We start from the raw sequence: 21,066 nt of genomic DNA, 5'->3' as shown, positions 1-21,066 counted from the left end.
TCTAGATATGATTTGTGTTTCTGTCTGTGGTTTAACCTTGAGAATGACTACTGGCCCAGAAGCAGCAGTCACTGGTACCTGGGGAGGAACCATTCATTTTACTACCAGTGGCCAGCAACTCTAGGAGAGAAGGCAGGTTAGGTCGTAAACAAGCAGGGCAAACCGATCAGTCTAAGACGTATGTTTCTAACAGCATCCAGCACAGTTATCACTGGGAACATCTGCCTTTCGTGCACTGCTTTTATCTCTGTGATCTCATGTGATCATCCTGGGGCTTGGCGGATAATCCTCTTCATTTTAAAGAGAAATGGCTGCCAAGGTGCCAAAACTAAGTAACTTTCTTAAGTCCCGTCGAGAAAGAACTGGGTCAGGAAGCTGGGTTTGCAGATTCCCAGGGATCCAGGCTCTCAGCTGCCCACTGGGTTGGAGGACCCTCCTGGCCTGCCCTTCCTCTTAGGTCTACACTTGCCTGCCATGGGACAGATACAGGAGAGTTATTTCTAAATTGAATAGCAGAGGGTATCAGTGTCTTGCCTTGTTACAATTCAACCCTAGAAGCTGAAAATAAATATATTAAGGAAACTAGGCTGTGTTTATTCACTAACTGACTCGCTGACTCATTCACTCATCCGCTCACAGGACAACATAGTGGATACAGCTAGGCCAGCTCATACCATTGCTCCAGAGTTCATCTAACTATGTTGGGACAAATCTGCCCCTTTCTTTTTTTTTTTAATTTTTATTTTTTAACACCAAAAACATTTTGTATTGGGGTATAGCCAATTAACAATGTTGTGATAATTTCAAGTGAACAGTGAAGGGACTCAGCCATACATGTATCTATTCTCCCCCAGCCCCTTCTCCCATCCAGGGTGGCACATATCATTGAGCAGAGTTCCATGTGCCATACAATAGGTTTTGTTGGTTCAGTTCAGCTCAGTTCAGTTGCTCAGTCATGTCCGACTCTTTGCGACCCCATGAACTGAAGCACTCCAGGCCTCCCTGTCCATCACCAACTCCCGGAGTTCACCCAAACTCATGTCCATCGAGTCGGTGATGCTATCCAGCCATCTCATCCTCCGTCATCCCCTTCTCCTCCTGCCCCCAACCCATCCCAGCATCAGAGTCTTTTCCAGTGAGTCAACTCTTCGCATGAGGTAGCCAAAGTATTGGAGTTTCAGCTTTAGCATTTCTAAAGAAATGCTAAGAAATGTTTCCAAAAAACACCCAGGACTGATCTCCTTTAGAATGGACTGGTTGGATCTCCTTGCAGTCCAAGGGACTCTCAAGAGTCTTCTCCAACACCACAGTTCAAAAGCATCAATTCTTCGGTGCTCAGCTTTCTTCACAGTCCAACTCTCACATCCATACATGACACAGGACAAACCATAGCCTTGACCAGATGGACCTTTGTTGGCAAAGTAATGTCTCTGCTTTTGAATATGCTATCTAGGTTGGTCATAACTTTCCTTCCAAGGAGTAAGCGTCTTTTAATTTCATGGCTGCAATCACCATCTGCAGTGATTTTGGAGCCCCCCAAAATAAAGTCTGACACTGTTTCCCCTGTTTCCCCATCTATTTCCCATGAAGTGATGGGACCAGATGCCATGATCTTCGTTTTCTGAATGTTGAGCTTTAAACCAACTTTTTCACTCTCCTCTTTCACTTGCATCAAGAGGCTTTTTAGTTCCTCTTCACTTTCTGCCATAAGGGTGGTGTCATCTGCATATCTGCGGTTATTGATATTTCACCCAGCAATCTTGATTCCAGTTTGTGCTTATCTTCCAGCCCAGTGTTTCTCATGATGTACTCAGCATATAAGTTAAATAAGCAGGGTGACAATATACAGCCTTGACGTACTCCTTTTCCTGTTTGGAACCAGTCTGTTGTTCCATGTCCAGTTCTAACTGTTGCTTCCTGACCTGCATATAGGTTTATCCATTTTAAATCTGCCCCTTTCTGACTTAAGTTTTGGAAAGGGGATAGTAATAAGGTCCCCAAAGGAAATCCAACCAACTACTAAGTAGGAGGGTTGTCAGAGAGGCTCCCAGTGTTGAATTAAAGGGGCTGGGGAGCAGTGTTGAGTTCTGATCCTGAGATTTTGGGGCCCTTCCCCTGAACTTGTGCGTGTGCGTGCATGTACACACACACACACACACACACACACACACACACACACACTCCTCACCATCGCTGTCTTTAGTTTAGATATGCTGCCACCAAGTGGTAGCTGCGTGTGTTTGTTATTATCAGACTTTCAACTTTGCTCCCAGTTCTCTTGAAAAGTTTGTGTTCAAGAGCCCCACAGATTTAAACCATCATGTTCCACACCACACTATATAATAAGTAAATGTTTTTAGGGTAAGCTTATGGAAACACTAGACGAAAATTATGGCCCATCTCTCTCTGGGTGACTTCACTATCTGTTGATCTTTTACTCATTTACTTCTTTTGCTTCTGTCTTTGCCTTCAGAGAATGGTACAGTGGTCCTGTCGGTCCTTTGACTTAGGTAATACATTTAGGTCACTTTGTTGAGGCTCTGGGTGCTAAGGCCTCAGGAGCCTCTCTGGGTCCAGCTGTTTCCCAGGTAATCCACTTGTGGAGTTAGCGCTGCTTGAATATCTCAGAGGATTGTCTTCCTCCATCAGGAGAAAGGAAGAAAAGGAGAAACATGCGGTGTCTTGCTACTGGGAACTAAACCCACACGTGTCACTCTAATCCATCCCAGAGGGCTGTTGCGCTTCTGGGACTCCTGCTTTGAGCCTTCCTCTTGCGCCCCTGCTCCCTCCACCTGGTTCTGTGGATCAAGTTTGCCTTCAGTGGAGAGAGCCAACTCAGCCCAAGCTAACGGCCCAAGCTAACTAACGTGCTGACTTCTCTTAGCAACCTCCTTGGTAACTGGCATCTTTGGAACAGATAATCTCCAGTAGTGTTTTCTTTACCTGAGCTCTCTGGTTACAGTCCCTCTCTGCCAGCTGGGTCCCCTCTGAGATGGGGCATAGCTGGGCCCAGTGAAGGTCCTCACAGCCCTGATATGTAAGATCTGAGCCCCACGAAGGACCATTTGTAAGCAGTCCATTAAGTTACTGAAACATGCCGCCTTCCCCATCTGCGCGCTTTTCTCTCAAGATCTTCCTTCCTGCAGCGGCATGAGTTCTTACCCGCAGGGAACTCACTCTGAGGCAGGGCTGGCCCTTCTTGTCTTGTGTGGGGCTGAAACTGACCTAGTGAAGCCAAGGGAGCCTCAAGACACTTCTGACTTCCGTAGCTTTTCCCTCCTTTAGATGTACAAGAACTGTGTTGCAAATATAGGCACTTAGTGAAAGAGCACTGGATTGAATGTTTTCAAGTTAATTAAGTTAAACTCCTCACCACCAGCAGCGACCTTGCCCACCTCTGCAGCTGCACAGCTGTGGGCAGGCCTTCCTCAGGGCACTGCCCACAAGTCAGTTTGCAACTGGACATGTACCTGCTTCTCTGGTACCTGCTCCTACTAACGTTAGCAAATATCATCCACAGGCCCTACACCACAGACATTTGATTATTTCTTGACTTTGAGGGTTGCCAGAAAATAAGAAGTCATCCTAGATGTTGTGGTGTGAAATCACTTGTCGACATTACAACGCAAGGACTTCACTTCTCCAACAAGTGGTAGTGAGACATCTGTGAGATGCCCCCAAAGGTGGGACATCTGTGGCTGCTCCCGGCTGCCCATTTTTTTGGCTGTGTCTCCATCCATCAGCCCGTGCTGGTTCTGCTGCCTGCATTGCCCTTCTCTTTTCTCAGCTTGTAAAATGCCCAGATCCCTTCCCAAAGCCCAAAGACCTCCATAGCCATGTATTTGTTTGCTTCTTCCTCATTAGTCTGTTCACTTTCACATTCATTCAACAACATTTATCAGTCTACTCAAGTGTTTAAGTCACCACACCAGGTAACAAGGAGTCAGCAAATAAGCCAGCATGGTCCCTGCCTTCTAACACTTCCCTTCTAGTGGGAGAGCTGGATATTAAACAAAGAGACTGCCTGCTGCTGCCTCTGCTGCTGCTGCTAAGTCGCTTCAGTCGTGTCCTACTCTGTGCGACCCCATAGACGGCAGCCTACCAGGCTTCCCCATCCCTGGGATTCTCCAGGCGAGAACACTGCCTAACCGAATATGTAACTACAAACCGTGACAGTGTCGCAGAGGAAAACGACATGATGCCCTCGAGAGGGCAGCTAGTAGAGAATGGATCTTAGCAAGTCCTAGTACCCACTGCACCCCACCAGGAAACTGACCTGTGAACTCCTTGCTGCAAGGCAGAGGGTATGTGTGCTCACCAGGAGCACCGCATTGAGGCCTTGCTTGTCTGCTAAGAAATTTACAGAACTTGACATGCTGCTTCGCCTAACCCTTTCATGTTAGCCTCTTTGTCATTGCAAATCACCTCTCAGTCTCTCTAATTTCAGACTACCGTTCTCCTCTCTCTGTCCGTGTGTCTCTGTCTCTCCCCTCCACAACTCCGTCTTCCTGTCTGTCTCACTGTCTCTCTCCTTCTCCTTCTCCCCTCCTCTGACTCCCACGTCTGCATGTGTGTGACTATCTCTTTCTCTCTGTCCCTGTTTCTGCCTCTCTGTCACTGTCTCTCACCTTCCCCTCACTTCTCCATGAGGGTATAGGAAGGTTGGACTTTCCTGTTGACATGGTCAATCATAGCCATCCTTCTACCTGTGAGCAAATAGAACCAATCAGGTTTCAAGTTTGTTTGTTTGTTTTCAACTGTTTCACCATACAGCTCCTTGCTCTAAGCCTCTTTTCTATTCAAAATAGCACTTGCTGGAAAAAAAAAAAAAAGCCTTTGGCCAGGTTTCAGGGTTTGAGAGCCTTTCCAGAAGAACAGTCACTCAGTATCTGATATTTTACTGGATTATATACTCAGATTAGGTTTCCTATTAAATTAGTAACACATAATCTGAATGGAGTTTCCACTGCAGCTAAGTGATCTAGATTTATGTCCCAGGAAGAGTATCACATGAGCGTCTTTGAAAATTCATTATTTCTCTTGACTCGTTCCTTAATTAAGTGCCTTCCTGCCTTCACTCATCTGTTCCAGCTTCTTTCTGCCCAGGAATGGTTTCTCTGGGATGGACTCCTGTAAAAAACTGTAGTGTAACTCTGCAACTGGCTTTCCCAGAAGGAGACTGTGGCCCCAGAATCTCCTTTTATTGTTTTGGGTTATATTTTTTTCCCCAATGAAATGAAAGAACTCTGCATTTTTTCCTTAGATCAGCAGGTTTCAGCACATTTCAGTTTATTTTTAACTGACCAGTGGTGAAGGTTAAATGCTTAGAATCTGAAGTACAAGCCCTGAGCATCCAGGGATGCAGGATCTGTTGCTGTTGCTGTCCTTTTCAAAATGTCCTTTGTCTGGAAACTGACTCCATTCCCCTCTAGAATTTCTATGTATTTCAGTTACTCATGTGTTACTGTATGCTTGGGTTGTATGCATACATGGGTTGTGCAATTTAGAGTCTGAGGGTTTGAACTGTCATTAACTTGAAATAACCAGGAGCTTTTTCTTTTCTTTGTTCTTATGAAGGTAGTATCTGCTACTGCTTGGACTTACTGCCGAATACAGCTATGGCAAATAGTGTTTTAAAAATTAATTTCCGTGTCGGTTAGCTGGTGTTGAGATCCTGGGAAGCTGTTTTGAGAAGGATCCTGAGGCCACAAAGAAGGTGGTGATTGAATAAAGATATTTACCTTGAATATGGAGTAGTGGTGTGGAGGCCAGTGTGTATCTGCTGTTCCTTGTCTAATTTAAAGACTGTTTTGTTGTTGTTTATTCGCTAAATCATGTCTGACTCTTTTGTGACCCCATGGACTATAGCTCACCAGGCTCTTCTGTCCATGGAATTTTCCAAGCAAGAGTACTGGAGTGGGTTGCCATTTCCTTCTCCAGGGGATCTTCCCAACCCAGGGATCAAACCCGCATCTCTTGAATTGGCAGGAGGATTCTTTACCGTTGAGCCACCAGAATAGCCAATTCAAAGATACTTATGCAGTCCAGCGGTTAACACTTCATGTTTTCACTGCAGGTGGCATGGGTTTGATCCCAGGTCAGGGAGCTAGGATCCTGTGTGCCCCACCGTGTGGCAAAAAAAAAAAAAGAAAACCCTCATGACAAACCTATGTGATATGTACTATTATTGATGCAGAAAGCTTAGTTTCTCTGTACACCAGTGCTAAATCAAATCTTAGAGACAGAGTTTTGGGTGAAGTAGAAAAAGACAGCTTTATGGCTTTGCCAGGCAAAAGAGGACATAGTGGGTTGATGCCCTCAAAACTGAGTTTCCCAAGTTGGGGAAGATAGAAGTTTTATAGTAAAAGTGGGAGTGATCAGCTTGTGAACATTCTTCTGATAGGGTGGTGATGAGCTAAGTAGAAGTCAGCATTGTCAACCTTCAGGGTCAATTGGCCTTGGGTCTACATGCTTATGGGCAGCACTTCTCCCACCTGGAAGGAGTTTCAGTATCTGCAGAATAGCTCAAAGTTAATGTTGTGTGTATCCATTGATGGGGAAACAGGACCTTGTCCCAAGGGGCTCTTGACTGTTTCTCCCTGGTCTCACATCTCCGCCCTTCCCTGATTAACAACTGCTTGAATCTGCCCTATAGAAGGTCACGGAGGCTGAATGAAGGCTGTTTCCTATGATCCATGAATCTGGGACACAGAAAGGCTCTGTGCCCAGGAGCCCCACAGGGCCCTGCAAGGTATCATTATTATCACCATTTTAGAGACAGGAAAACGAACCTGAGAGGATGTAAACAACTTGGCCCAAGATAATCGTGGGCAAAGAGTTAATGTAACAGCTCTCATTTCCCTTCTCCAGGAGAATTTGACCTTCGTTGACTTCTGCTCTGTTACCCTGGTAACCTGATAAGAGCCATATGTCAATTATGTCTCTAGGCAACATTGCCTATGATAAAAATGACCCCTAATTGGTTGGCAAATTGCATCTGGAACTAGGAGGAGTTGTATGTAAACTATAAATACTTGAAAAGGACACCATACTTTGGGCTTCCCTGAAGGCAGTGTCTCTGGATGCCTCTTAAGGGGCTCTTGAAAGCTGTGCCTCAGGAGGTGCTGATATAACTCAGGAGTTGCGAGATGCTGCTCCTCTGAGACACCAGGGCATCTCCTCCACCTGCCTGATATGGCTCTGGTTTCCTTGCATGAGAGTTGCGAGACTGGCCAGAAACTCCCTGAATGAGGAAGGCTACTTGGTACCGTCCTGCTGGTCTGTATCCTCCAACCTTCTGCGTAGGTTGGCGCCAGCATAGCCCATGGTCATCTTGTAAGTCCCAATGATCAGCTGGATCTAAAAGTTGGATCTAGAAGTGAATTGGCCCCGGGGTGTTGCAGTCCTACAGTCAGAAGTGGAGCAATCAAAATTGGAACCTATGCATTCTGACCCAAATGCCCATATCTGTCACCATCCAGCTAGGGTGCCTCAAGGAGGAGAAATAATTCTACAACTGTCTCAGGACTGATGTTTATCTGATCCTAGTTTGTCTACTTCCAAAACTATGCTCTTAACCACCAGTGAAGGCGTGGCTGTAGAATAAAAAGAAGTGTTTGTCACAGGTAGCCCTGCCTTGTTCATCGAACCCATGGATGCATGGCTCACGAGACTTCCTGGAAGGTGACTTAATAGTGTAGGCGGACAAGAAGGGGTCAGTGTAGGTCATTGCCAGAGCTTATGCTTGCATTTCTTCCTCTCCTTTTCTCTTTCCTTTCCCTCTTCTCTGTTCTTCTTCGTTTAAAAAAAAAAAAACAAACAACTTTTGAACTACTTTTAGATTTTGAGAAAAGTTGCAAAAGTGTTACCCTTCCTATATGCCTTTCATCCAGATTTCTCAGATAGTAACATCTTACATAACCATAGTTACTAAAGCTGTGCAATGAGCATTGGTGCAATACCACCAACTGAACTCCAGACCTTGTTCACATTTCACCAGTGTTTCCCCAAGGCTCTTTTTCTGTTCGTCGGTGGGACTAGATGCTGATCCTAGAAAGGGAGCCGCAGTGTCTGCTGTTGTTCTCCTTAGTCTCCTCTAATGGATAACGACAGTTTCTCAGTCATTCCTCCTCTTGGATACTTTGGAAGAACACCAATCAGTTATTTTGTAGAATGCCCTGTAGTTGAGTTTGTCAGATGCTTTCTATGAGTGGACTGAGTGAGGTTATAAGTTTTGAGCAAGAATACCATAGCAATCCTCCTCCATGCATTGTATTAAGGGGCCATGATGTTGATATGTCTTATTCCTGGGTCTCATTCTTTTCTTCTCTCTTTCCTTTCTTAACTTCTTTCTTTAACCCACAAAAAACTCAGCACATTAAGATGGGGTCATAGTACCAGGACAGAAGCCCTCATCCTTATTATAGAAGTGTGAAAGATCCAGCCAGGGATGCTCTGGCTGCTTTCATTTTTCTTCTACATTTTGTTTTTCTAACTCTTTGTAGCTCCTTCAGTTTTTCAGCTATGTCTTGAATATGGAAATCAGTTCTGTCAAACTGAACTTTGTTAATGAAATAGCTAGGCCATGCGTGACTCTTTTACTGCTGTCAGTGGGGGTGGCTGATTATACCTGTGAGGTTTGCACTCCGGTATTGCCAGCCTGGGAGGTTTGATTATTGGTGATCGACACTGTCCCAATGCTGCTCTTCCCTCACCAAATTCTTAAAGATGCTGGAGCCTGAGGGGGCTGCGGTTCCTGGAGGATGCAGCACTGGGTGTAAGAGAGTCCAATGTAAAGCCCATCCTCATCTCTAGGAGTGTCTGATGCAAGCAAGTCTCTCCTACGGGGTCTTTTCCTCTGTGTTTTATTGCTTTGTGAGTTAGGAGTTTCAAAAGTTGTCTGGGTCAGGGTCAGGCAGCTGAGGGGTGAAGAGGTGTAGGAATAGGAGTGGGGAGGGTAGAGGAGGGCCCTGTGACCAGCAGGGCACATCTGTATGGTGTGTCTTTCTAACTTCAGGGGGAAAGTGTTCCATAAAACCATAGTTAAGCAATTTAAATAGAAATCTCAAATAAGCGGAATTTCTCTCGTCTTCAGTTTTTGAGAAATGGATTGTGAGTTCTTATCTGAAATTTATTTTAAAAATACTTCTAGGTATGTTTCAGGATCAGTACAGTTACCCTAATCTCTACAGTTTACTTTATAGAATGCGGTGTTGACCAGAGATGTTCACTGAGTTAACAGTTTTCCATATTTGGAATCACAGGGCTTTGGACTAGAGGGTATCAAGGTAGATTATATTCAATGTAATGTCTTTACTACATTTATTTCAAGAAATATTAAACTGACAAAGTAGAAAGAAGGAAAGGAATTGGAAAAAAGATTCATCAAGAGTATATATTTCTTTTTTTTGTTTGTCTCAGATCTTTTTTTTTTAACTACATATTATATCCCCCTATGAGCCCCTTCTGGAACCTAATTGTCCTCCCTCCCAGAGGTAACCACTACCATGAATTCAGCATTTATCCTTTCCAGCATGTCAGCAAGTTTTCATATGTGTATTAGATATTTATGAATTCATGAACCACATGTAGTATCATTTTACAGGTCTTAAAATGCATATAAGCTACTATATATACTGCAAAGTGCTTTCCATTAAATACTTTATGTACAGTCTGCAACTTTTTCACTCAATATTGTGTCTTGTTTTATGGTCACAAAGTTTATATTTTGATTATCAAAAGATTATCAAAGTTTGAAATACTGTCAAGTAAAAGCTATGCTATGTAATAATGCCATATCTGCTCACTGGAAAGTTTAAAAATCAGCATTTTTATAATTAAATCAATAACCTGGTAATTGACAGGTGAGCCATAATTTTTTTTTAATAACCTAAAATTATTTTTGCTTTGGGAATCTAATTGTACAGACTTGATCATAATTACCTAGACCTTAAAGTGTTAATATGGTTTTTCTCATATGTGAATGCAACACAAGCCACTGTGGATAATCTGGAAGACAAAGAAAAGCATAAAGTAGAAAATAAAATGTTCACAATCTGAATTGTCCATGATCTACATATACTAATTCAGAAAGAGTCACTCTACGCATTTTGATGTATTTTTTTCCAGGCTTTCTTCTATGTACATACAAATATTTTGTTTCAAAACTAGAATTATGTCATGTGAAGTTCATTATCCTTAACATGATTTTATGAACATGACCTCTTTTCAGTGAACATTCTTGGGAAATGTGATATAAATTTTTCATACAGATTCACCAGATTGTATTTAACTGGTCCCCAAAGATTAAAGTAGTAGGAAACAAGTATATCTATGTATAGTGATTAAATTCAAATGATTTTTTTTCTCAAAGCATAGTATTCAAATTACATATTTTGCCTGAGGAAACAAATCCCCAGTAATTGTATGATATGACTTACTGAATGCAAACTCTTGATAATATCAAAGCTCTACTTTGAAACGCAAGGCTGTAATTTTGCTCCCAAAATGCATACTTCAGAGTCATAAAGTAACAGCTACAGCTGGTTACTCAGATTTAAGTAGAATCTGCTACAGTAATTGAATAGTTTTCACATAGTTTTGGTCTCCATGGGTTTATGCTTAATAGTGAAAAATCAAAGGTCTGTGAACTTCCTCCTTATAAATGACCAATTACATGGATGACCTAAAAAGAGTTCTGGTGGTTTTGTTTATGAGATAGTACTAGAGTAGCTCCAATACATGCTTTTAACTGTAACAAAATGGTTCATAGTTTAAATAAATTACAATTTATCTATTCTTTGTTGTTTTTGCTTTTAATTTTTTTTCTGTCATGCAAAAGACTACAATTATATATTTAAAAATTAAGCCTATTCTTTCCAATGCAAATGAGCATATCTATACCTTTTGAGTCCTGTGGTCCAGGAAAAGTCCTGAAGATTGTAAATATTGCTACCTACTTACTAGGTAGCCTTGCTGAGTAGATAAATTGAATGGATGCATGCGTGCATGGATCCATGGATGCATGGATGATTAGATGGATGGATGGATAGATGGATGGTTTAATCAATTCTTGAATCTCTTAATTTGTCAAAACTTTTATTGGGTTGGCCAAAAAGTTTATTCAAGTTTTCCATAAGATGTTACACAAAAAACTTGAACAAACTTTTTTGGCCAAGCAATGTATCCATTTACAAAATGTCTTTGCATGTGTGGAAGAACAACATATAAATTCTTAGTCTCCTTTTTCCTTCTAGATGTTGAGATGCTTCAGGCCAGTACATCTAATCCAATCCCCAGGGATGGTTTCTCTCGGACTACGAAGGACTCTATGATTCGCAAGTTTTTAGAAGGTATGTTGCATCAGTGAGCAGGAAAGCAAAAAGAAGGAAAGAGAAACAAATGTAGACATTGCCTGGCTACCTATGAGGGTTGTTCCACTCAACAAATGCACATGGCCCGTGGTGTGATAGGAGACCCATGAGCTCCCCCATCAGCCTGTTACAAGTAGGCCCGAAGTTCCCACCAGCAGAGCCACTGCTTTGGGTAAACAAGTTGCCTTTAGCAAGACCTCTTTTGAAATACACAGGTTCATTTTTATTTTACCAAAATTTCATGAGTACCTACTATAAGCAAAGAACTATTTTAGATACTGGGCTAGGGTCACAAAGGAAAATAAGATATGATCAATACCCTCAAGAGACTTTACTTTCTGGTGAAGGAGGAGAGCATGGGGGACATACATAGGTTCAAGGTTGCATTAAATCAAGGCTGTATTGTATAGTGATTTTATATATATATATGGCCCAGTTTTCCCACTATTTATGAAGAGCTTGTCTTTGCCTCCCTTTGTATTCTTGGCTCCTTTGTCATAAATAACTGATCATATAAGCATGAGTTTATTTTTGACTTTTGATTCTTTTCCATTGGTCTACAGTGGTCTGTTTTTATGCCAGTGCTATACTGTTTTGATTACTGTAGCTTTGTAGTGTAGTTTGAGATCAGGGAGCATGATACTTTTAGCTTTCTTCATCTTTTTCAAGATTACTTTGGTTATTTGGGGTCTTCTTTGTTTCTGTACACATTTTAGAATTATTTGTCCTAATTCTGTGAAAAATGCCATTGGTATTTTGATAGAGATTGCATTGAGTCTATAGATTGCCTTGGGGAATATGGTCATTTTAGCAATATTAATTCTTCTAATCCATGAATGTGGTTTATCTTTCCATTTGTTTGTGTTGTCTTCAATTAGTTTCATAAACGTCATAATGTTCAGAGTACAGATCTTTTACCTCCTTGGTTAGATTTATTCCTAGGTATTTTATTCTTTTTGATGCAGCTGTTAATGGATTGTTTTAATTTCCCTTTCTCACAGTTCATTATTCGTGAATGCAACAGATTTCTGTATATTAATTTTGAATTCTGCAACCTTCCTGAATTCATTGACTAGTTCTAATAGCTTTTTTATGGCATCTTTAGGACTTCCTATATACAGTCTCATGTTATCTGCAATCAGTGACAGTTTTTCTATTTCTTTTCTGATTTGGATTCCTTTTATTTCTTTTTCTAATGTGATTACTATGACTGGGACTTCCAAGACTATGTTGTATGAAATTGTCTTGTTCTTCATCTTAGCAGAAATGCTTTCAGCTTTTCACCGTTTGTATGATGTTAGCCGTATGATATGGCCTTTATTATGCTGAATTATGTTTCTTCCATACTCATTCTGTTGAGAGTTTTTTAAAATTATAAATGGATGTCGGATTTTGTCAAAAGATTTCTATGCATCTGTTGAAATGATTACACAGTTTTATTCTTTAATTTGTTAATATGACATATCACATTCACTGATTTGCAGATACTGAATCATTTTGCATCCCTTGGATTAAATCCCACTTTATCATAATGCATGATCCTTTTAGTACTTTGTTGAATTCCATTTGCTAATATTTTGTTGAGGACAATTTTGCATCTATGTTCATCAAGGATATTGACCATAATATTCTTTTTCGTGGTGTCTTTGTCTGCTTTAGGTGTCAGTGTGATGCTGGCCTCATAGATGAATTCAGAAGCATTCCTTCCTCTGCAAATTTTTAATGTGAACTCTTCTTTAAATGTTTTCTAGAATTTACTTATAATCTGCCTGGTCCTGGACTTTTGTTTGTTGCAGATTTGTAAAGTTACTTCTTCAGTTTCATTCTTGATAATTGGTCTGTTCATATTTTCAATTTCTTCCTGATTAAGTCTGGGAAGATTGTATGTTTCTAGGAATTTATCCATTTCTTCTAGATTGTCCATTTTATTGGTGTATAATTGTTTGTAGTAATCTCTTGTGATCCTTTGTATTTCTGTGATATCAGTTGTAACTTCTCTGGTTTCATTTCTGATGTTATTTATTTGGGACTTCTTTCTTTGTTTCTTGATGAGTCTGGCTAAATACTTATCAGTCTCTATTTTATTTATTTTTGCTCTTATCTTTATTGTTTCTTTCCCTCTACTAACTTTAGGTTTTGTTGTTCTTTTTCTAATTCCTTTAGGTATAAGGTTAAGTTGTTTATCTGAGACTTTTCTTGCTTCCTGAGGTAGGCCTGAAGCTCCCTCTTCGAACTGCTTTTGATATGTCGCCTAGACTTTGGATTATTGTGTTTCCATTTTCATTTGTCTCCAGGTATTTTTTATTTCCTCTTTGATTTCTTCAGTGACCCATTAGTTGTTTAGTAGAATATTGTTTAGCCTCCATGGTTTTTGTTTTTGTTTTTTTTTAGTTTTTCTTGTAGTTGATTTCTGGTTCCATCCTGTTATAGTTTGGAAGATCAGATCAGATCAGTCGCTCAGTCGTGTCCCACTCTTTGCGACCCCATGAATCGCAGCATGCCAGGCCTCCCTGTCCATCGCCAACTCCCGGAGTTCACCCAGACTCACATCCATTGAGTCAGTGATGCCATCCAGCCATCTCATCCTCTGTCGTCCCCTTCTCCTCCCGCCCCCAATCCCTCCCAGCATCAGAGTCTTTTCCAATGAGTCAGCTCTTCGCATGAGGTGGCCAAAGTACTGGAGTTTCAGCCTCAGCATCAGTCCTTCCAAAGAACACCCAGGACTGATCTCCTTTAGAATGGACTGGTTGGATCTCCTTGCAGTCCAAGGGACTCTCAAGAGTCTTCTCCAGCACCACAGTTCAAAAGCATCAATTCTTCGGCGCTCAGCCTTCTTCACAGTCCAACTCTCACATCCATACATGACCACAGGAAAAACCATAGTCAGATGCTTGATACAATTTAAATCTTTATAAATTTATTGAGGCTAGTTTTGTGGCCTATCATGTGATCTACCCTGGGGAATAGCCCATGTGTACTTCAAAAAAGTGTGTATTCTGCTCCTTTTGGACTCAGTGTTGTATCATTCAGTTAGTTCTGTTGCTCAGTCATGTCCGACTCTTAGTGACCCCATGGACTGCAGCATGCTAGGCTTCCCTGTCCATCACCAACTTCTGGAGCTTGCTCGAACTCATGTCCATTGAGTCGGTGATGCCATCTAACCATCTCATTTTCTGCCATCCCTCTCTCCTGCTTTCAATCTTTTCTAGCATCAAGTTCTTTTCTAATAAGTCAGTTCTTTGCATCAGGTGACCCAAGTATCAGAGCTTCAGCTTCAGCATCAGTCCTTCCAATGAATATTCAGGACTGATTTCCTTTAGGATTGACTGGTTTGATCTCCTTGTAGTCCAAGGGACTCTCAAGAGTCTTCTCCAACACCACAGTTCGAAAGCATCATTTCTTTGGCACTCAGCTTTCTTTTTTTGTTTTAATTTATATATTGTAGTTGGAGGCTAATTACTTTACAATATTGTAGTGGTTTTTGCCATACATTGATATGAATCAGCCATGGGGTTACATGTGTTCCCCATCCTGAGCCCCCCTCCCACCTCCCTCTCCACCCCATCCCTCTGGATCATCCCAGTGCACCAGCCCTGAGCACTATGTCTTATGCATTGAACCTGGACTGGCAATCTGTTTCATATATGATAATATACATGTTTCAGTGCTATTCTCTCAGATCTTCCCACCCTCGCCTTCTCCCACAGAGTCCAGAAGACTGTTCTATACATCTATGTCTCTTTTGCTGTCTCGCATATAGGGTTATCATTACCATCTTTCTAAATTTCATATATATGTGTTAGTATATTGTATTGGTGTTTTTCTTTCTGACTTACTTCACTCTGTATAATAGGCTCCAGTTTCATCCACCTCATTAGAACTGATTCAAATGTACTCTTTTTAATGGTTGAGTAATATACCATTGTGTATATGTACCACAGCTTTCTTATCCATTCGTCTGCCGATGGACATCTAGGTTGCTTCCATGTCCTGGCTATTATAAACAGTGCTGCAATGAACATTGGGGTACACGTGTCTCTTTCAGTTCTGGTTTCCTCAGTATATATGCCCAGCAGTGAGATTGCTGGGTCATATGGCAGTTGTATTTCCAGTTTTTTAAGGAATCTCCACACTGTTCTCCATAGTGGCTGTACTAGTTTGCATTCCCACCAACAGTGTAAGAGGGTTCCCTTTTCTCCACACCCTCTCCAGCATTTATTGCTTGTAGACTTTTGGATTGCAGCCATTCTGACTGATGTGAGATGGTACCTTATTGTGGTTTTGATTTGCATTTCTCTGATAATGAGTGATGTTGCGCATCTTTTCATGTGTTTGTTAGCTCTCTGTATGTCTTCTTTGGAGAACTGTCTATTTAGTTCTTTGGCCCATTTTTTGATTGGGTCATTTGGTTTCCTGGAATTGAGCTTCAGGAGTTGCTTGTATATTTTTGAGATTAATTCTTTGTCAGTTGTTTCATTTGCTATTATTTTCTCCCATTCTGAAGGCTGTCTTTTCACCTTGCTTATAGTTTCCTTTGTGGTGCAAAAGCTTTTAAGTTTAATTAGGTCCCATTTGTTTATTTTTGCTTTTATTTCCAATACACTGGGAGGTGGCTCATAGAGGATCCTGCTCTGATTTATGTCAGAGAGTGTTTTGCCTATGTTTTCCACTAGGAGTTTTATAGTTTCTGGTCTTATGTTTAGATCTTTAATCCATTTTGAGTTTATTTTTGTGCATGGTTTTAGAAAGTGTTCTAGTTTCATTCTTTTAAAAGTGATTGACCAGTTTTCCTAGCACCACTTATTAAAGAGATTGTCTTTTCTCCATTATATATTCTTGCCTCCTTTGTCAAAAATAAGGTGTCCATAGTTGCATGGATTTATCTCTGGGATTTCTATTTTGTTCCATTGATCTATATTTCTGTTTTTGGCACTCAGCTTTCTTTATAGTCCAACTCTCACATCAATACATGACTACTGGAAAAACCATAGATTTAACTGTATGGACCTTTATATAATCTATTAAGTCTACCTGGTCTAATATGTCATTTACAGCCAGTGTTTCCTTACTGAATTTTTGGCTAGATGATGTATCTGTTGATGTAAGTGATGTGTTAAAGCCTCCTATTATTGTATTATATTATTGTATTACTGTCAATTTTTCCATTTATGCTGGTAATATTTTCTGTATGTATTTAGTGCTCCTATGTTAGATGCATCTATACTTTTAATTGTTATATCTTCTTATTGGATTGTTCTCTTTATCATTAGATACTGTCTGTATTTGTCTATTGTTACAGTCTTTGCTTTAAAATCTACTTTGTCTAGTCTTCTTCTTCTTCTTCTTGTTCCTTTGTTTAGCATGTATTTCTCTGCCCCTCATTTTGAATAATTCTCTCTTTTAATTTTTGTGCATTTGGTAGCTTGGAAATGTTTCCCAATCTTAGAGAAGTGGCCTTGTATAGCAGATATTTATGGGGCCCAGTAGCATAGCCCTTTTGGTCGCCAGAGCTATATACTCTAGTTGTGCCTTCTACTTGGGCTATATGGGCCTTTCTGTTGTGGCAGGGCCAACTGCTGTGGAGGTGCTGGTAGGTGGGGCTGGTCCCTGGCCTGATTGGTTGCCAGGCCCTACCTAATGCAGAGGCCATCAGCTTACTGATGGGCAGGGCTGGGATCCAGGGCAGCTGGTTGCAGGAGTTGGGGATCTCAGGGTTTGACAATTGTTTTAATCACCTTTCTCTCTGCTTCTAGGCAACAGCATGGGAATGTCCAGTTTGGAAAGAGACCATCTTGATCAGGAAGAAGATGTGTATCACACAGTGGATGATGATGAGGCCTTGTCAGTGGACTTGACCAACAGGCCCCCTGTCCCAGTGCCCAGACCGGAGGCCAGCGCATCTGCCACTCACCAGCTACCTGACAATGAATCATACATTTCTAAAGGCAAGTTTGGCAGGGAATGATGCCCAGTGGGGTCTTCAGGGCCTCTGAGCAGGAATTCCCTGGATCCTCTACCTCCTGAATTATCGCTTAGAGAGTATTCCCTCCTGAATGGTCTCCAACCAGTCCCCGGAGACAGGGTCAGTGTTTGGGGCAGATTCTGGAACTAGACTAGGGGCAGTGGTCAAATTCAGTTCTGGCCTTCCTGCAGGAATTGGCGCATAATGGGAAGAAAGAGATAAATAAGATGTCTCTCTACTCCAAATAGCAAGATCCCTGGTAATTGTTATCTCCTGAAACTATTACTATTATTATTTATTTTAAATATGCTTCCCTGGTGGCTCAGAGGATAAAGTGTCTGCCTGCAATGCAGGAGACCCGGGTTTGATCCCTGGGTTGGGAAAATCCCCTGGAGAAGGAAATGGCAATCCACTCCAGTATTCTTGCCTGGAGAATCCCATGGAGAGAGGAGCCTGGCGGGCTACAGTCCATGGGGTCACAAAGAGTCGGACACGACTGAGTGACTTCACACACAACATTTATTGAAACCTACTGAATGCTTTATTTGGAATATGTCATAATAGTCTATTAGGTACAGGCCATTATCATTTCTATTTTACAGATGAGAAAAATGGAGGCTCACGGAGGTTGCTTGATAACCATATAGCAGAGCTAGGATTTGAATTCAGGGAGTCTCCCTCTACAACCTTGGTTTTCAACCACAATGCTAGGCTATCTACCTACCTACCTACATTGATAAAAGTTGATGATGAGTTTTGAGTTCTTCACAATGACCCCTGGGACATTAGATGCTCATAGCATTGTAAGTTTCACTATCTTTCAGGACTTGATTTTATTAATATGATTACAAATACTATATGAGTATAAGAATTGCCAGATCTGTGCACTTGACCTCCATTTCATGTTTAATAGTATAACAGGTTGTGGAAGGTATGGCAAAAGATTATAAACTGGGAAGATAGCCCTCAACCAGAGCCCCAGGTAATTGGGCTATGGTTGTCAAATAAAAATACAATCATATCTCATTAAGTATGAATTCCAGAAAAACAACAAATAATTTCTTAGTGTAAGTGTGTCCCAAATATGGCACTCTTTTTTTCAGTTTTTTTAGCAATCCACTCCAGTATTCTTGCCTAGAGAATTCCATGGACAGAGGAACCTGGTGGGCTACAGTCCATGGGGCTGCAAAGAGTCAGACACGACCAATGTGACTGAGCACGCATGCAATGATAATAAAAGCTTACATGAAGTGCTTGCACATGCCAGGCACTTTTCTAAGCACTTTCATATATTAACTCATATAATCCCCACAACAACCCATAGCCAAGGGTACAATATCATCCTCATGCTACAGATCAGAAAACTGAGGCAAGAGTTCAAGCTTCTTGTCTTAAATCATGTGGCTCATAAATGGTAGAGATAGGGTTTAAATGTAGGGAGTCATGTGCAGAGCCCAAGGAGCCTTAATCACTTGTTAGTCCTACCACTGAGTGAACGTTTGTCACTTCTCAGCGTTCCCTCGGAGGCTTTATGGATTCCCTGTGCATGAGTGACATCATCGAAGTCACTTTGGAGCCTTGCACACATTTTACATGTCCCACTGCTCTGAGTTCTGTCTTATGGAACTTGCTGACGTGTTAAGTGGCACTTCCTTTTATTCTCACACTTCGGGGTGTTCCATGGCTTGCTTCAAACATTCAAGGATCCAGCACACGTCCTTGTTCACATTACCCTTTTCTTTAATGATCTCATAAATGCCGATTATATCCTCTGCCTGGCCTTGTCTTTCTGGTTTGAGACCTTGTCTGTTTGATCTGTCTTCATGTTGTAATCCCTAGAGCTTCCATTCATTGGCTGCCTCCTTTAAAGGGGCTTGTCTGGTGGCTCAGTGAAAAGAATCTGCCTGCAATGCAGGAGACCCAGGTTTAATCCCTGAGTTGGGAAGATCTCCTGGAGAAGGGAATGGCAACTCATTCCAGTATTTGAGGAGCCTGGCGGGCTACAGTCCATGGGGTTGCAAAGAGTCAGACCCAACTGAGCAACTAACACTTCACTTTCTAGAATTTTTATTTACAGAACTGCATGCAGTGGTCCAAGTTGTGATCCATTATTATTTATTTTGGACAAGATTTTGGTAATTTTTCTGCTAAATGTATAAAATATTATAAAGCTTCTTAGAAAGAGGTACTATTTGGCTTTACTTAGAATGCTGTTTATCTCACAGTTTTTGCAGAAAAAAGTCAAGAGAAGCCTGGGAATTTCTATGTTACCTCAGAGAGCATCAGGAAAGGTAAGCAGATGTCCTCAGCTTTCTTTTGCAGAACCTGGACTTCTTGGTGGCAGTGATCATGTTTCAGAGATTTCCAGGGATAATCACTCCTGAGCCTTGAAAAACAGAGGTTCAAGAAATACCTGAAGTGGAACCGTACCGAAGGTGAAAGGAGAGAAGAGATTGAGGTGCCTTAGAACATTGTACAAATTGATCATGCCAATGACTTTAATACCTGAGAAAGTGTCTGTAACAGCACACTAGAATACTATTTAGACATTGAAACTAATACCAACAGGATGAAAGCGGGCAGCCCTGCAGCCAGTCTTTACCTAGTGATCCAGCCCTACTGTGCTATTTACCTAGGCTAGCTGTATTAGCTAAAGTATACTTTAATTCAACTTTTACTTGAGACATTTTGTTTGTCACTGGGTGACATTTTTTTTGAAAGCTTTTTAAAGGAAGTTTGAAGAGACAAGTGCTCCTTTGTTCTTGATACATTTCCTTGTGCTAAACAGAGGCATTCAGTAGTATCCCAATGACGATTCTTTTGAAAAGGAGCCATGACACCATCTAAACATTGGAAAGCATCCCTAAAGACTTTGGTAGTAGGAGACTGGAACTGACTGACTTGTGCATTTTTATTTTGCCCCCACATTCCATCTCCCAATATAATTAAAGATTATAGGGCAAACCTGGGAGAAAGGCATGTGAGTGTGTGTGGATGGAGAGAATGGTGGTAAGAATGATGGATAAGTTTCTCTGAAGCTTTTTCAGTACCCACTGGGTGAAGTCATCTCTCTTTTTCCTTTATGCCACCTCCTTGAATCGCAATGTCCAAATCGGGTCCTCCTGGAGAAATTTAGAATCAAAGATAGCCCTACAGGGATGAGCAGTGGAAGGTCACGCTGTTTTCATGTGCTTCAGTGGCTCCATCACTTCTGCAAGTCTAGCTTGCTCCCCACCGAACTTAGAGGAGCCATTCGGCCTGGAGAGAGAGGAGCTGCCGTCATACTTCCCTACAACATTTAAAGCATGAACAACCCAAGGAGAGTCACTTGGGACCCAGCACCTAATTTTTACCTGGTGACTTTGGACCTGGGTCATGATTCCATTAGCCTTCCAGTCTCCTCAGGCATTTCGTGCCTGTAGGTTCACAATCATGTGCCCTATGCTGCTTGGAGGCAGGCAGGATGGGGAGGGCTGGAAGTGCTGGAAGAAGCATCCTGGTTAGCCTTTCCTGTATATTCTCTTCTGGGAGTGGATTTTAGTCTAAATCAATGGTTCTCAACTGGGGGTGATTTCTCCTCCACTGGCCAGCACCGCCCCACCCTGCCATTTGGCAACATCTGGGGCATTTTTTTAAAAGATTATTTATTTATTTATTTTGGCTTCACTGGGTCTTCTTGCTGCGCCCAGGCTTTCTGAGCTTTCTGTGGTGAGCAGGAGCTACTCTCTACCT

At 41.6% G+C, this 21,066-nt stretch overlaps 1 protein-coding gene across 2 annotated transcripts in view; it reads left to right on the top strand.

Annotated features, from left to right (window-relative positions):
• PIK3AP1 (phosphoinositide-3-kinase adaptor protein 1) overlaps positions 1 to 21,066 on the top strand; it is a 120,729-nt gene that overhangs the window by 75,356 nt on the left and 24,307 nt on the right. The window contains exons 9-11 of one of the 2 annotated variants that reach the window (XM_070781277.1): positions 11,256 to 11,351; positions 17,126 to 17,317; positions 19,560 to 19,625. In XM_070781277.1, the coding sequence (XP_070637378.1) occupies positions 11,256 to 11,351; positions 17,126 to 17,317; positions 19,560 to 19,625 (354 nt within the window). The remainder of the gene's footprint in view (positions 1 to 11,255; positions 11,352 to 17,125; positions 17,318 to 19,559; positions 19,626 to 21,066) is intronic. The other variant, XM_070781278.1, reaches the window with a different exon arrangement.

This window comes from Bos indicus, chromosome 26 (genome assembly GCF_029378745.1).
Source record: "Bos indicus isolate NIAB-ARS_2022 breed Sahiwal x Tharparkar chromosome 26, NIAB-ARS_B.indTharparkar_mat_pri_1.0, whole genome shotgun sequence".
NCBI classification, from domain to species: Eukaryota; Metazoa; Chordata; class Mammalia; order Artiodactyla; family Bovidae; genus Bos; species Bos indicus.
The sequence above is the reverse complement of the archived record's forward strand: the minus strand, read 5'-3'. Positions and strand labels throughout refer to the sequence as shown.